The 17,452-nt window shown below is 38.6% G+C and overlaps 1 protein-coding gene across 5 annotated transcripts; it reads left to right on the forward strand.

The window, feature by feature from the left end:
* Nucleotides 1–1,426: 1,426 nt before the first annotated feature.
* Nucleotides 1,427–15,539, forward strand: Rfesd (Rieske Fe-S domain containing). 5 transcript variants are annotated; one of them, XM_021180678.3, is made up of 4 exons: nucleotides 1,427–1,487; nucleotides 11,355–11,530; nucleotides 11,624–11,658; nucleotides 15,234–15,539. In XM_021180678.3, the coding sequence occupies exons 2-4, from the start codon at nucleotides 11,356–11,358 to the stop codon at nucleotides 15,495–15,497; spliced, it is 474 nt and encodes a 157-aa protein (XP_021036337.1). In that variant the 5' UTR covers nucleotides 1,427–1,487; nucleotide 11,355; the 3' UTR covers nucleotides 15,498–15,539. The 5 variants fall into 5 exon arrangements, with proteins under 5 accessions (XP_021036337.1, XP_085687072.1, XP_021036340.1 ...); XM_085830946.1 differs by having other exon boundaries at nucleotides 1,472–1,487; nucleotides 11,300–11,530; XM_021180681.3 differs by lacking the exon at nucleotides 1,427–1,487 and adding an exon at nucleotides 1,529–2,123.
* The last annotated feature ends 1,913 nt before the right edge of the window (nucleotides 15,540–17,452 follow it).

The following is a 17,452-nucleotide window of genomic DNA, read 5'->3' on the forward strand; positions in this document are numbered from 1 at the left end:
AAGTTAGCGATCCTGTGAACGTGATGAACATGCCTAAGACCCACCGGATATTCTGTAAGAAATATGGGAAGGGCCAACCCCACAAGGTGACACAGTACAAGAAGGACAAGGATTTTTTTGTAAGCAGTGTTATGACAGGAAACAAAGTGACTATGGTGGACAGACTAAGCCTATTTTCCGCAAAAAGGCTAAAACTACAAAGAAGATTGTGCTGAGACTGGAGTGTGTTGAGCCCAACACACACAAGATCCTCTTGATCTAAGAGGATGCTGGTTATTAAGAGATGTGAGCATTTTGAATTGGGAGGTGACAAGAAGAGAAAGGGCCAAGTGATCCAGTTCTAAGCTGATTTTGTTATGAATAAAATCTTGACCTTTCACCCCCTTTGATTGCAGTTGGTCTTTATGGGAGGGAAAAATTAAAAGCTTTCAGAAATTAAAAAACAAAAATATATATTGAATCCCTTCTAAGATTTTTGCTTCATTGATCTGGTATACTGGGCAAAGTTGTTTTGTTATTGTTATTGTTTTTTGGGTTTGTTTGTTTTTAATTCCTAGGCAAATCTAAACCCTAGCCAACGTTATGAGCTATTGAATCAAAGGATCATTAATTTTAAAAAATCCTTATTATTCTGTGTGAGCAGGGACATACATGCTACAGCATAGTTTGTTAAGACAGTTCCTTCATCATTACATGAGTTCTGGGCTACAACTCAGGCTGTCAGGTTCACAAGCACCCTTACTCCATGAATCATCTTGCTGGCCTCTTTTTTCGTTTTTTAAAGCAGGGTGTCTGTGCTGCCCAACACTTGGGTTCAAGTGATCAACCTCAGCCCGGGTTGTGGGCTCTACAAGAGCTTGCCACGTGCCAGTTTACAGAGAATGCTTGCAAACCTATAAGACTCATTTAGCTTGCACCTCTGAGCATAAGTATGGGGAATTCTTACTGTGTTGCTCTTAATATAACACCGAAAGAGAAATTGAAAGTGAAAACACACCATCTCCCCTTAAATCTAGTAATTTTTAAAAGCTTTGGTGTACACATATACTTAACCTATTTGTATCTCAAGCAATGAGTTATTTGTGTTAAAGAGAGCATATTACACGTGGGAGCCTGTATGGTGTAGTGTATGGAATTGGACCTTTGGGTATACAGTATATGGCTGTAAAGTTTTCCTATGTTCTAGGTATTATTTCGCTTAGGGATGAGACTGCTGAGTGCATTTAAATTTTGGATAAATTTAGAGTGAGTCCGATTATCGTTCTTTAAAACAAGAAAAGAGAAAGAAAATGATGCACCAACTCATACCCCACCAGAGCTAGAAAAATCCCAGAAACAGGACAGCACCCTGATGTGGGGCGGGAGGGAGCCAGTACTTCCTAGCACGTGACCCTTGCCCCGCCTCCTCACAAACTCGCGTCGCGCAGGCGCAGGACGCAGGGGCTGCGGGAGCTGGGTGTAGAGGGCGGGGCGAGGACCCCAGCACAGTAAGTTAGGTTCTCGCGGGGCGGGAACTGGGTGAGGGGAGCGGGGCGGAGATTTCTGGCACGCTGCTGCTTCCGGTCGGACACCGCCCCGGCCTGCACTTCCTGCGTCGGCTGGCAGCGGTTCCGAGTCCTCGGGTGTCTGAGCGGGGAGCGTTTGGACCGTCGTGGACTGGCATTGGCAAGAGCCTCAGTGAACTCTTCGCCTTGACAGTTGGGCCACAGCCGGGACCTGCAGCCATTTAAATAGGCTTTCCCGCACTTGTGCCATAAGCTATGAAAGCTAATCCTTCTGACGTCCCACGCACCCCAAATATTCTCCTGGGATGGGACGACTGCTGGTTGCCGTGCTGTCCCTAGCGCCGCTCAATCTAGCAGCTGCGGCCTGTCTTCTTAGCAAATAAAACTGGTTTGAGAACTGCTAAAGCCATGGGGGTGGCTACCAGTCTTGCTGCGTTTCCTGCGGCTGCACCCAGCTGTATATAGTAGAGGTGCATTAACGTGGTTGTCCTCTGCACACCCTATGATACAGGCCTCTTAGGAAGCAGTCCGGAATTCAGACCCAGGTGAAACTCCTTGTCATCTTTAATACCAGACATTGGCAGTAATTCGCTCAGCTGCCTGGCTTCATTAAATTGGGCAAGTGTTTTACTTTAGATATTTGTGAATACAATCTTGTACATTAGCATTCCTACATAAAAATTAAGAACCATCTTTTCTGATACATGTATGCACTGCGAATATAAAACTCTATACATTTTTGCGGAACGGTTTTTGTGGCTTTCAAGATCTTTCAGGCCACATTTTTTTTTTTCTTTATAAATCGCTGACTGCTAGTTACACGAAAATTACACCAAGCAACATATGAGTTTACAAATATTTAATTTTGTGAGGAGTAATGAATATTTACATGCAAAGTGTCCAAGCAGTAGTGAAATGTAGCTAGTCAAATGTATTTATTATCATCAAACTGCTACTGACTTAAAGCATTTCCCTTCCCTGAGCCTAAAAGCCAGGGTGTTACCCTGGAGATAAGCACTGTGATAATTTGTGGGCCAGGTCCCCACTCTAAGAGTCCCTGAGTCATTGCTCAAGAGGAGTGACACATGAGTGTGAGTACCTTTAATTTCATGCCTTTTGTCTCCAGTGACTTTATACTTGAATGAATTATCTGCATTAGAAAGGTGTTTAAAACTGTGGGGGGCATCCACTTATCTAAAACAAATAGTTTTATGTGGAATTCTCACTTTAAGAAACCTAATTTTAGGGATCTTTGAACAACAAAACAGTTTTTATTTTTAAAGACAATGGTAGAACAGAACATTTTTTATTTTTATTTTTTTTGTCAAAAACTGTCTTTATTAAAAAATTATGTTCTCCAGCACTATAGCGCTTTAAAAACAGTGATTTTGGAGGGAGAGCCAAGGCATTATTTTTTTTCCTAGTAGGAAGACTACAGCAGCAGGATTCATAACTCAATGTGACAGTAGCTTCCCTGGAAAGTATCAGTGCTGCTGCTGCTTCTCCTTCTCCTTCCTGTTCTTCAAGAGATTTTTTTTATTAGATATTTTCTTTATTTAAATTTCAAATGTTATCCCCTTTTGTGGTTTCCCTTCCGAAAACCCCCTCCCACTGTTCACCAACCCACCTACTCTTGCTTCCCAGCCCCGGCATTCCCCTACACTGGGGCATCGAGCCTGCACAGGACCAAGGGCCTCTCTTCCCATTGATGTCCAACAAGGCCGTCCTCTGCTACATATGCAGCTGGAGCCATGGGTTCCTCCATGTGTACTCTTTGGTTGGTGGTTTAGTCCCTGAGAGCTCTGGGTGTACTGGTTGGTTCATATTGTTGTTCCTCCTATGGGGCTGCAGATCCCTTCAGCTCCTTGGGTCCTTTCTTTAGCTCCTCTATTGAGGACCCTGTGCTCAGTCCAATGGTTGGTTGAGAGCATCCACCTCTGTATTTGTCAGGCACTGGCAGAGCCTCTCAGGAGACAGCTATATCAGGCTCCTGTCAACAAGCTGTTGTTGGCATCCACAATAGTGTCTGGGTTTGGTAACTGTATATGGATGGGATGGATCCCCAGGTGGAGCAGTCTCTGGATGGCCTTTCCTTCAGTCTCTGCTCCACACTTTGTCTCTGTATCTTGTCTCATGGGTATTTTGTTCCCCTTTCTAAGACAGACAGAAGTATCCACATACTGGTTTTCCTTCTCTTTGAACTTAATGTAGTCTGTGAATTGTATCTTGGGTATTCCAAGCTTCTGGGGTAATATCCACTTATCAGTGAGTGCATACCATGTGTGTTCTTTTGTGATTGGGTTACCTCACTCAGGATATTTTCTAATTCCATCCATTTGCCTAAGAATTTCATGAAGTCCTTGTTTTTAATAGCTGAGCAGTACTCCATTGTATAAATGTACCACATTTTCTGTATCCATTCCTATGTTGAGGGACATCTGGGTTCTATCCAGCTTCTGGCTATTAAAAATAGCTATGAATATGGCTGCTATGAACATAGTGGAGTATGTGTCCTTATTAAATGTTGGAGCATCTTCTGGATATATGGCCAAGAGTGGTATAGCTAGGTTCTCAGGTAGTACTTTGTCCAATTTTCTAAGGAACCGCCAGACTGATTTCCAGAGTGGTTGTACCAGCTTGCAATACCACCAGCAATGGAGGAGTGTTCCTCTTTCTCCACATCCTTGTCAGCATCTGCTGTCACCTGAGTTTCTGATCTTAGCCATTCTGACTACTGTGAGATGGAATCTCAGGGTTGTTTTGATTTGCATTTCCCTGATGACTAAGGATGTTGAACATTTCTTTAGGTGCTTCTCAGCCATTCAGTATTGCTCAGTTGAGAATTCTTTGTTTAGCTCTGTACTCCATTTTTAATAGGGTTATTTGGTTCTCTGGAGTCTTAATTTCTTGAATTCTTTGTATATATTGGATAGAAGCCCTCTATCAAATGTAGATTTTATAAAGATCTTTTCTCAATCTGTTGGTTGCTGTTTTGTCTCATTGACAGTGTCCCTTGCCTTACAAAAGCTTTGCAATGTTATGAGGTCCCATTTGTCAATTCTTGATCTTAGAGCATAAGCCATTGGTGTTCTGTTCAGGAAACTTTCCCCTGTGCCCATGTGCTCAAGGCTCTTCCCCACTTTCTTTTCTATTAGTTTCAATGTATCTGGTTCTATGTGGAGGTCCTTGATCCTCTTGGACTTGTGGTTTGTACAAAGACATAAGAATGGATCGATTTGCATTCTTGTACATGTTGATTGCCAGTTAAACTAGCACCATTTGTTGAAAAATGCTGTCTTTTTTCCACTGGATTGTTTTTAAAGAAGGAAATCATCTATTCCTCAAATTGTGTAGTTGTCTAGTTTTACGATTTCTTTTATTTAATTAAATGAATCTGTTTATCTTAGCTTTGTTGTATACATGGTGGTTATGGTTAGCACTAGTTTGTATTCTCTAAAAACTTATGTGCATATAAAATGTTCTTATCATAGTTTATTAATTGTGTACTGCAACTCACTTTCCAATTAGCTAAATTTAGTTATTCCACGGTGTATGTGTATGTCAGGTTGTATGCTATAAATACCTACAAATTTTATGTCAGTGTAAAAAAGCTACACGTTTTAAAAAAGATTTTACTTCTTTAAAAAATAGATGAACTATATGTAGGCATATTAGGCATGTCTGAACAGTTTATCACTGTAACAAAGTTTAAATTTTTAAAGATGAACACATGAACTCACTGTCTGAATGGATTGTAATATTCACAGTATTTAATTAAGAACAATATGGGTGTTAATTTTTAAATAATTATCAATACCATAAATGGTACTATTTATGATACAAAAAGAAAACTATTATTTGACAAGTAATACTTTCCTAAGCATGTACAAGGCTCTAATCATATTTCTCTGAAACTGTTATCAGTAGACAGAGCCCTCTCTGTTCCTTCCTTATCAGCCCCTTCGAAGTTCTCTATAGTTTTCTTGGTTGGAGGCAAACCTTTTAAACGTCCTATGTTCAAACACTACAATTTTGAGGGAAGTTTGTATTTGTTTTTATTTGTTTGCTTGTTGGGAGTGGTTAACTTTGAGAGTTAGTCTATATTTATTGGATTTTTGTTAGTTTTTGGTGTGTGCTGGGGGTGGCTAAGTTCTTATTTAGAACTAAGTTTTGATATAAGATATACAAAATTCTGAAAGAATTGTTTCTTGATTTATGTGCAAGTAAATGCTCTAATACAAGCTCTTATTTTTCTTGAGTTTGCAACCAAGACATAAAGTAGTATTCAACTTAAATACTACAAAGAATAACTTTAAATATAAGAATTAACAGTGCTTTTGAGGCCCTCAAGAATAGTTTTATTATTCTTGCTTTTCTCTTTAGTTGATACTATAAATATGTATTCATAGGGACTGGATAGATGGCTCAGCAGGTAAGAGCACTTGCTGCTCTTCCAGAGGACATGGACTCATTCCCAGCACCCACATAGTGACATAAAACTGTAACTGCAGTTCTGGGGGATCTGATGCCCTCTTCCAGACTAATATAGCACCTGACATGCATACGGTATGCAGACATAAATGCAGGCAAAATATCAAGATTAATAAAATAATAATGAAAATATTTTAAGATCATGTATTCATGAATAACATTATTTGGTTTTATATCTTTTGCACATGATTGAAAAATGAAAGCTTATGTTCACACTTTAAAAATGGGTCGATTTCTACTGCTATACAGCATTCCATTGAATGGATATGCAAATTATTCATCCCACTACTAATGGTCTGTGTTGTTTCCTGTCCTTTGTTGGCATAGTCATTCTTCCAGCATTCCTCAAGTGGGATATTGGGTCAAGACTGTTCAGCTTTCCTGGGTGATGCCATCTTGTATTGGCATTAGGTTATGTCAAGTGGTTATACCATATTCTTGCCAATATTCTTCTAATTTTTTTTTTGCTAGTCAGCTGGATGGAAATATTCTAGCTTGGGATTTACTTGTATCGTCTTTCATTTTTTGATGAGGTTAAACATACTCACATGTGACTATTGGTCAGGAGGAATCCTTCATCTGTGAACTGTTTGGTCATGTCTTCTGTCCATTTTTTTCTTTGCTTATTTGTTATTTCTTACTGTCCATAGGACTTTTTCATATATTCTGCATCTCATTTTGTAAGGTGTATGTGTAGCAAATTAAATATAATTTCTTTCCTTTTATTTCAGCCTATTTCCCTTTTCTCTACTTGTTTATTTCTTCATTTTCTTATCATTTCGTTTTGTGTTCTTTCTATGAAATCCGATAAGGCTGTAGATCCACCTTTGAAGGTGAATGTTCCTATTAGAAATTTGTATACTTGATCAAATCAAGCAAAACCAGATGACCTGAGAAAGTAAGTTCCAGTTTCCTGTCAGCCACAAATACCCTCCCTCCAAATGATGGTAATGTCCCCTTTACCCTTTTCTTTTAACAAAGTCTTACCATATATCCCTGGCTGGTCTGGAACTTACTATGTGGGCCAATAAGTCTAGCCTTTAACTCAGAGATCTGCCTGTCTCAGCCTCTGAGTGCTGGGATTAAAGATGTATGCCACCACAACTGGCCCCTTGGTTTTTTTTGTTAACATTATTTTTGCTGTTCTATTGTGGAATAATTTTTAAAATAGCATATATCTTAGTTTTTCATGTAACAATTGTCTTAGTTTGGGTTTTATTGCTGTGCAGAAATACCATGACCTTAGCAACTATGAAAGAAAATATTTAATTTGGGCTGGTTTACATGTAGTCCAGAAGTTAGTCCATTATCATAGTGGGAAACATGGCAGCATGCAGTCAGACATGGTGCCGGAAAAGGAGCTGAGAGTTCTCCATCTTCATCCACAAGCAACAAGGGAGTCCCACAGTAGGCCTAGCTTAAGCATATATGAGACCTCAAAGCCTACCTCCACAGTGACACACTTACTCTAACAAGGCCACACCTATGCCAACAAGGACACATCTCCTAATTGTACCATTCCCTATGGACCAAGCATTCAAACACATCAGTCTATGGGGCCATTCCTATTCAAACCATCACAACAGTTAAATGCTAAGTTAAGCCCGGCACCCCCAACCCATCTTGTAGGGATAGAACTTGTGGCATGTGCTAGAATTCCCATTCTTTACCACTGAGCTGCATCCCAGCCCAGCTAGGTTAATTAGAGCAAGGGTTGGTTCCACAGTAGTGGAATTCAGAGCCAACAAGTTCTAAAACTTGTGTTAAGTTTATACGTGGAATGAAAGCTCTTGCTTCTCAGACCCATATCAAGGCACATTTCTCCTTCCATTCATGCATGTTTTAGAACCCAAGCTTGTGATGCTATCAGATATCCTATCTTCCACCTGGTTTAGCTGCCCCCATTGTTACAATAACTGGTGAATTCCCTTTTATTAAAACTCCCTTCTAATAAACTCACTAAGGGTTTTATTCCTAAGTAAATATTTTCTGTTTTTATAAACTTGCTCTTAAATTGGTCATAGTTTTTCCTTCCTAACATTGTAAGGTTTATGGTTTGGAGCCATATAATCTAGGTCCAAGTTCTTCTTTAAACAAGTTGGATATTGGGTACATATACACAAAATGTTAACCTCAAGCTGAAATTATCCGATATTATAGCTTCCTGTTTGGTCAAGTAAAAGGTGTGCTAAGTGCTTATGGATGTAGCAGGGTCAGTGTAATTTAGAAGGTAGATTAGGAGTGTCATCTTCATATAATTGGAGTATTTGAAGTTAACATGTGCTTCATAATATTTTCAATTCTAGATAACTATATTTTTAATACTAGGAGCATTTCACAGTATACTTCTTAGTGTGTTTAATAGCAGTTTCTGCTGGTGATGTGGGACATCATTTTTACTTCATTTCCTTTCCATATGTAATGCTTTATCTTGCATAAGACAAAGTTGTAAACCTCATACTGTAATAACAAAGTCACACAATTATAAAATTGCTAAGATCAATTGAAAGGGCCTAAAGCAATGGATCACAGGTTTAAGAGCATTGGCTGTTCTTCCAGAGGACCCAGGTTTGATTTTGATTTTCAGTTCCAACATGGTTCATGCAGTCCTCTGTAACTCCAGCTCCAAGAATCTGATACTGTCCTCTAGCCTCCTTAAGCGGCAGCCAAGTATGAACATGTGGTGCACAAACATACATGCAAGCAAAATACCCATACATATAAAATAACTCTTTAAAAAAGTGAATAGAAAATGGAAATAAAACCTAGGATTGCTTCAAAATTCTAGAATTATTTCATTTTGATTTGGAAGATTTTGTCTGATATAAACATATATTGTGGCCTTTTAAGGTGATCAAAGAATTATTTGGGTATTGAAAGCACACACATAGCATTTGGTGCTAGAGAGAGAGATAGCTTAGTTGTTAGGGTTCTTACCATTGTATGCATAGAGCTCTGGATTTGATCTCAAACACTGCATAAACCTGGTGTGGTAACTAAGACCTGTAATATTAGCGCTAGAGAAATGGAAGCAGAGAGATAAGGAGCACAAGGCCATACAAGACAAATGAGACCTATGTAAAATACAAGCACACCTTGTAAACATCTTTGTAGCTTTGCATCTTGAAGAACATCTGCTGAGTGGACACAGTGGCTATTTTTGAGGGTGGGTCATAGCTATAGCCCTTGAGACTGTCTCTATGAATAATATTGAATAACTTCTTAGCCCTGATTTTTGTCTTTACATTTTAACTTCTACATTTGGCCCAAAAAGTGAAATGCCAGACAAAACTTAGAAATGTAGGCAAAAGAGAGCTAAAATGACTATGTTATGGATATAAACTTTAAGTTAGATTATAACCAATATTTGGTTTGGGGGAGGTATAAAAAATACATCAGTTTACAAAAAGGGGGCAGGATAGCTTGAGCTTTTTGCTAACAACCGGTTTTGGAACAGTGCAGCTTCATTTTTTTTTTTCATGTATCATTTAGAGATTTTTGCCTCATTGACTGCCTTTATTTCTCTTTGCTTATTACCTACCTGCATTTGAGGCAGGTGAAAGTGTAAAGAGTGAATTAGTTGCATGTAGTTATTAGGTGTGGCCTTCCCTCTCTGTGCTGCTCTTGCCTCTCTTGCTGTCTTCTACTTGTGGTCTGATGAGAAGGGCTTTAGGGATTGGTCATTCCTCCCACATCAGAAACCCTCTGGCTCAGATGCTTCACTGTGTGGAGCACCTTTCTCTTCTCTGTGCTTTTATACCAGCCCTGTTATCATCCGTTTTCCAGAGAGCCCAGTGCACTGTTTTTAAAGGGGGACCATGTAAAACTTCCTTGCTGTACATCAGTTAATGACTTCCCAGTGCTAGAAAAGGGAAGACCCTTTGTCTCTACCAGTGCTCTGCAACTAGTTTTTACCTCTAGCCAAGTGTCAGCCAATCTTGTATATTGTTTGCCAGTTTATATTCTGTTCCTCAGGTCCCAAGTTTGCTCTTTGTTCAGTATGGAATTCTCTTCCACCACTGCTTCACACATCTGGCTCATTTTAGTGTAGGGGTTTCAACTTGATTATCTCAGTGACTCTACAGTCCATTCTTTGCAAAATGTCCTCACCTTGTCATTTTCTTTCACAGGTCACTCAGAGTAATTTCATTATGTTTTACTTTAATGTGTCATTCATATTCACATATTCATTATCAACCATGTCATGTAGAACACAGTCCTTGGGAGGCAGAAGGCTTGCATGTCCTAACTCCCAAAGTGGCACCACATAGTCATTGATCAAAAAGCATTCATAAAATATTCATCTCTAGCCAAGAGAAAACTTTGAAGGAGAATCTAAAGATCACTTGTTTGTAATTCTGTGGTAGTTTTTGAAAATAACCACCTTGGTCATTCCTCAAGAAGCCTCCCTGTTGGTATTGTGAATGGTTGTGATTACATGTTACCAAGACACTGTCACTTCCATCATCTGTCGTAAGTTTTGGATTTTCTCACATAATAAAAGAATTGGCTCTGCTTCAAGGAAACAGTCCAGGTACCTATAGGACCCTGCACTTTAGCATTTTCAGTTAGTGGGTGAACTTGCTTTGTGAAGTCACATAAGGGTCCTGAAACCCCAAAGGAGATATGTGAAGATGACTCTTCTCACATGGAGTCAGTAGAGTGTGAATATAGTCTTAAGGTATCCATGAGCCACTGAATCACTTTCTGGTTTAAAAAAAAAAAAAAGGCTGACTACTCTCAGGGAAAAAAATGCATGACCTGTAATCCTCTTATATAAGTTAATCAAAGGGAAAAAAATTAGTGTCTGTCCGTGAATGTGGAATAATCTACTAACACTTCTCTCATACAGAGTAATTACCTAGTTGGATTAAAAAAAAAGAAAAAAAGGCTATGTGTTCACGCACTTCAAGTGAGCCACTTTAGCAGGGCATCCATGGGACTCCTTTAGCAGAATAAGTGCAGAAAACAACTGGCTATTCTTTAGTATTGCGTTTGATAAGGAATGAAAGTACAATGAAGCTGTAGTCTCTTCAAGCTTATGCATCTGCTCTGAAATTCCCTTCTTGAGTATTGAAAGTAACCTATGTTTTCCCTGACAGTGTGGAGTCTTCCTTAGTTTGATGGATGTTTGTTTTTTAAATCAAAGTAAAGATGAACAAATATTTTGTTCTGTACATCTATAGAAAAATACATTCATTAATTTCAAGAAATCCAGACTAGAAAGGAATACTTACAGTGTTTTCCTCCTTCCTTCCTTCCTCCTTTCTCCCCTCTTCTCCTCTCCTCACATCACTAAATAGCATAGACCCTGAAATCTCTCAATGCATTTCTAAATGTCCTCTCCTCACTAAATAGCATGGACCCTGAAAGCTCTGAACAAGATGAGGAAAAGAAGAAATATACTTCTGTCTGTGTTGGCAGAGAAGAGGACATTAGAAAATCAGAAAGAATGACAGCTGTTGTCCATGACAGAGAAGTGGTCATTTTCTACCACAAAGGGGAATATCATGCTATGGACATTCGCTGTTACCGTAAGATTTGTTTTCATATGTTGAATTTGTACTTGTTTATCACAAAACCATCAAAATTCAATTTAGTGACTAGATATATCAATTCCTTTTCAGATTCTGGAGGGCCCTTACACTTGGGAGAAATTGAGGTATGTAAAATTAAATTTACCTTAAACTCAAATGTTTCCTACATTCTTATTATTTTATTTTATTCTTTATTCAGATTGATATTTATCATTATTCTTGCCTATTCATACCTTAAAATGTAAAGAAAATAATTTTCCAGAGAAATAACAAGTATGTCCTTTGAACTAACAAATATACCCTGCTATCTACTCTGTGAATATAATTGCACAAATGTTTGATTATATATAGGAAAAGCTTATTGCAGTATCATTATAATGGAAAATTTAAGTTCATCTCATTAATAAATATATTATGACATAGCTATGCTTTGGAACATTATACACCCATTAAATTAATGAAGCAGGCCTATCTGTGCTGGTATTGAGGGATATTAACAATGTGTTTGTGAAAATCAGAAATGAAAAAGGAGACATAACAACAGAACACAAGGAAATCCAAAACATCATCAGATCCTACTACAAAAGGCTATACTCAACAAAACTGGAAAACCTAGATGAAATGGACAATTTCCTAGACAGATACCAGGTACCAAAGTTAAATCAGGATCAGATAAACGATCTTAACACTCCCATTTCCCCTAAAGAAATAGAAGCAGTCATTAATAGTCTCCCAACCAAAAAAAGCCCAGGACCAGATGGGTTTAGTACAGAGTTCTATCAGACCTTCAAACTATTCCACAAAATAGAAACAGAAAGTACTGTACCCAATTCATTCTATGAAGCCACAATTACTCTGATACCTAAGCCACACAAAGATCCAACAAAGAAAGAGAACTTCAGACCTTATGAATGTTGATGCAAAAATACTCAATAAAATCCTCACAAACCAAATCCAAGAACATATCAAAACCATCATCCATCATGACCAAGTAGGCTTCACACCAGGGATGCAGGGATGGTTTAATACACGGAAATCTATCGACATAATACCCTATATAAACAAACTCAACGACAAAAATCACATGACCATCTCATTAGATGCTGTGAAAGCATTTGACAAAATCCAACACCCGCTGCTGGGCAGTGTTGGCACATGCCTTTAATCCCAGCACTTGGGAGGCAGAGGCAGGCAGATTTCTGAGTTTGCGGCCAGCCTATTGTACAGAGTGAGTTCCAGGACAGTCAGGACTACACAGAGAAACCCTGTCTCGAAAAAAACTAGAAAAAAAAAAAAATCCAACACCCCTTCATGATAAAAGTCATGGAAAGATCAGGAATTCAAGGCCCATATCTAAACATAATAAAAGCAACATCAAACTAAATGGAGAGAAACTCAAAGCAATCCCACTAAAATCAGGGACTAGACAAGGCTGCCCACTTTCTCCCTACCTATTCAATATAGTACTTGAAGTCCTAGCCAGAGCAATTAGAAAACAAAAGGAGATCAAGGAGATACAAATTAGAAAGGAAGAAGTCAAAATATCATTATTTGCAGATGATATGATAGTATATATAAGTGACCCTAAAAATTCCACCAGAGAACTCCTAAACCTGATAAACAACTTCAGTTCAGTAGCTGGATATAAAATTAACTCAAACAAATCAGTGGCCTTTCTCTACACAAAGAATAAACAGGCTGAGAAAGAAATTAGGGAAACAACACCCTTCACAATAGTCACAAAAAATATAAAATACCTTGGTGTGACTCTAACTAAGGAAATGAAAGATTATATGAGAAGAACTTCAAGTCTCTGAAGAAAGAAATTGAAGAAGATCTCAGAAGATGGAAAGATCTCCCATGCTCAGGATTAACATAGTCAAAATGGCTATCTTGCTGAAAGCAATCTACAGATTCGATGCAATCCCCATCAATATTCCAACTCAATTCTTCACAGAGTTCAAAAGGTCAATTTGCAAATTCATCTGGAATAACAAAAAACCTAGGATAGCAAAAACTATTCGCAACAATAAAAGAACCTCTGGTGGAATCACCTTGCCTGACCTCAAGCTGTACTACAGAGCAATTATGATAAAAACTGCATGGTACTGGTACAGAGACAGATAGGTAGACCAATGGAATAGAATTGAAGACCCAGAAATGAACACATACACCTATGGTCACTTGATCTTTGACAAAGGAGCTAAAACCATCCAGTGGAAAATGACAGCATTTTCAACAAATGGTGCTGGCACAACTGGCGGTTATTATGTGGAAGAATGCGAATTGATCCATTCTTACCTACTTGTACAAAGCTCAAGTCTAAGTGGATCAAAGACCTCTACATAAAACCAAAGACACTGAAATTTATAGAGGAGAAAGTGGGGGAAAGCCTCGAAGATATGGGCCCAGGGAAAAATTCCTGAACAGAACACAAATGGCTTGTGCTGTAAGTATGTATTTCCAGTATAATAAAGGGTATTATTCAGTATATTATACTAGAATAATAATATTCAATATAATAAAAGGTTTTCAAAATATTTGAGAAAAACCAACTTTTGAAATATTACCTAAAAAATTTGGGGAAATTGCCTTTGATTTCTTATACTTCAAAACTAGTTATCTAATTTCTGTCTTCCATTTTTTAGTTTTGTTTTGTTCTGTTTTGTCTTATTACTATAAAATACAAGTGTGCATGTTAACCATATATGTTCCTGTTCCAAACACAGGACATATATTTGTTATGAAAATGTCACTATTTGCTGATACCTGTATGGGAACTATATCAGCAATCCTTGGTTTCTGGTACAGTGGGCTGTAAGCACATGTTGATGAGAATACTAGTACTGCAGGCTACAAAGAACTTGCTACTTGGCATGTAAGCTGCAGCCTGAACTCTTGGCATGTTGGAGCCTCTTAGACATGCAGAACCCTAGTCTCCCAGTGCTTACTGAATTTAAACAGACAGCTGTGTTTAAAGCAGATTCAGGTGTTCCTTAAGGCTTGGCAGCATTTCATTAAGACATTAAAAGTGGGGATCACAAATTGATTGTCTATTGGCCTTGCACGCATGCCTTTAGTAATGCCTACGCATTACAACTCTTCTGGGAGCTAATGAAAATTCCTCTAGAGGCACTAGAAGCCCTGACCCCTTTCTGCCAAGCAGGTGACTTTAGTGTAGATATCTACTGGCTATGAGGCAGTGAGGTCTTCTGCCAGCCAGATCTCCCCTGCTGGAGCTCCAGCTCACCAAGTTCTAGCTACAGAAGGAGCTTGATTGTCCTCAGATTAGGTTTGTTTTGTGATGATTAACTTGTGGGTAGGAGGAGAAGACAAGGCCTTCTGTCTATTTGTTATGTTTATCTACTTTCTGTGTGTGGGGACAGCCTTGTGGAGGCCGCTGCCCTCATCTGTCTATCTGGGTTTCTGGGGCTGAAAACACAGTGTGCCTTCACCTACAGAACTCTCCCACGGGCAGACTCCTCTTTGTTTATGAGACAGTCTCACTGTGTAATCCAGGCTGACCTCAAGCTCAAGAGCTTCTTGCCTCAGTTCCCAAGTGAACTCTGGGTTACTAGTGTGTGCTGTTCCTCTTAGTGCTGTTCTTTAGCCCAGTTCTCCTGCATTAGATTAAATCTGAGATCTATCACAAACACTTTAAGGTCAAGACTATTAAATCTGTTATTTTTTTCTCCTCCAGGATTTCAATGGACAATCATGTATAGTTTGCCCCTGGCATAAATATAAAATCACTTTGGCAACAGGAGAAGGATTATACCAGTCTATAAATCCTAAAGACCCATCAGCAAAACCCAAGTGGTGCTCCAAAGGCGTAAAGCAAAGGATTCACACCGTGAAGGTGGATAACGGCAATATTTATGTGACACTTTCTAAGGAACCATTTAAATGTGACTCTGACTATTATGCCACTGGAGAATTCAAAGTGATTCAGAGTTCTTCCTGATAAAAAATGCACAGCAACAAAAATAAAATAAAGTAAGATGTGTGTATGTTTGAAAATATTTTAAAGTAATTTTGTTTCAGGACCGAAGATGGATTTTTTTTTCCAACATAGGTACATGTGTCTTGTCAGGCAGGGGCTGGAGAGATGGGCCAGTGGCTAAGGGCTCATGCTGTTCTTTCAGAGCACCTGAATTCCAGTTCCTAGCACTTATATAAAGTGGCTCAAAGTTCCCTATGATCTGATTCCCCCCTCCAAGGGATGATGCCCTCTTCTGGTCTCTGTGGGCACCTGCACACACAAGTCATTTACACATAAGTAAAAATAAAAGCAGATATTTTTTAAAGTCTTAAATTTGAAAAGTTTAAAAACACATTTACTTTAGTATGATTTCAGGGCCCCCATCCAGGTCAACAGAATACATTCCATATTTTTCAGGACTGATTGGAATCTGTACATTATAGGCTTGAGATGATCAGTTTAAGAAGCATAAAGATAACTTAGAGTAAACACAATTGACAACAGAGAAAGCAGAAAACTTAAGAGGAAAAATGTAAATGAGGCAAAGACTTGTTTTCCCAATCACAGCGTGTTTTGGAAAGTTTTCCTAATTCAAACTCAGTCGCTTCAACAGTTCCCAGCAGTCCTCTGTTCCTCTTGCATCGATGTGTCCACAGGTTGCTGACTTCCTGTATTTCATTACAGTTTTTACAATTTTAAAGGTAAAATTTAAACACACTGAGATCCTCAAATTTTAGTTGTATATTATACATTTGCTTACAAATGTTTAGCACATGTTTTACATGTTAAAACTGTCACCAAAAATTGAGGCCAATGTATATGTTATACTTAAAAATGAGAAACTTAAAGCTTATTCCAGCATTCTGAGGCAGAGGTAGAAGGATCTCTGTGAATTAGAGGCTAACCTGGGCTACATAGTGAGTTCTAGACAGCCAGCACTACATAGTGAGAGCCTATCAAAGAAGGGGGCTGGGAAGTTATAGATAGGAAGACCCAGGAAAACATAGCTTGGTCTTATTCTCTTATCAAGGCTGATTCTTGATGTAAAAAGCCACACACAGTGACACCCTAACCAAGATATATGTAAAGTCTCCTATTCAACAAACCAAAGAACTTGACTTACATGAACCTTTCAATTAAAAGTTTAAAAGAATTTTAGAAAACAATGTATATGTATATAAATTTCCCATAAATGTGTAGACAGCAGAGACGTAGTATTTTGTTCCTCAGAGTTTACAAGCAGGGTTGATGCTCTCTTGGTATACACTGTTTTAGTACATCAATTAGTTGTGGCCAGTGCTGTTCTAGCTGCCTGGGACCCATATCATTCTTGTTATTCAGGATTTAGAGCAATACCCTGGGTGTCTGTCATGCAGAACCTAGGACTCTGTAAAATGTAAGCGTAAATGGGGCCAGAAAGGATATGTCGGTTATAAATTCAGCATGAAGACTTAAAAACACAACCAAATCTCAAAGCATAGGAATTTTCAAGATAGGGGGTGAATTAAGTATTTAACATTTCAAAGGACTGTACCTGGGCTCTGATTCATTGTTGTGAAGATCAGTGAGAGGCCTGGAGAGATGGTTCAGGGATGCAGTGCACCTTGCTCCTTCTGAGAGTACTGTGCTTTAGTTCCCAGCACCCACAGTCGTGGCTCACATGTGCTTGCACCTTTTGCTGTATAGTAGTAATACATTTCCTTTTCTTTGGGGATATGGGTTACATGACAGAAGATATTTGTTTCTTATTTCTAAATATGCTAGTAAACCAGGCTTATTCAAGTGTTTACACCAGCAGTTAGTTACTCATGCGGTTGAGAAAATGTGTCATCTCTGAGGGGAATTCATACCAGTCTAGTATTTCTTGAATGGCCACAAAATCTTATCATGAATCAGAATGTAAAGTGCCTCAAAGAAACTAAAATCATTCCTTTAGG

The sequence above is a fragment of the Mus caroli genome, unplaced genomic scaffold (genome assembly GCF_978045245.1).
Source record: "Mus caroli unplaced genomic scaffold, Mus_caroli_1 scaffold_15, whole genome shotgun sequence".
Classification (NCBI taxonomy): Eukaryota; Metazoa; Chordata; class Mammalia; order Rodentia; family Muridae; genus Mus; species Mus caroli.

Coding starts and splice junctions, on each gene's coding strand:
- Rfesd (XM_021180678.3), top strand. CDS start 11,356: ATGGACCCTGAAAGCTCTGAACAAGATGAGGAAAAGAAGAAATATACT. Junction 11,531..11,623: donor TATGGACATTCGCTGTTACC/GTAAGATTTGTT, acceptor ATTCCTTTTCAG/ATTCTGGAGGGCCCTTACAC. Junction 11,659..15,233: donor TACACTTGGGAGAAATTGAG/GTATGTAAAATT, acceptor TTTCTCCTCCAG/GATTTCAATGGACAATCATG.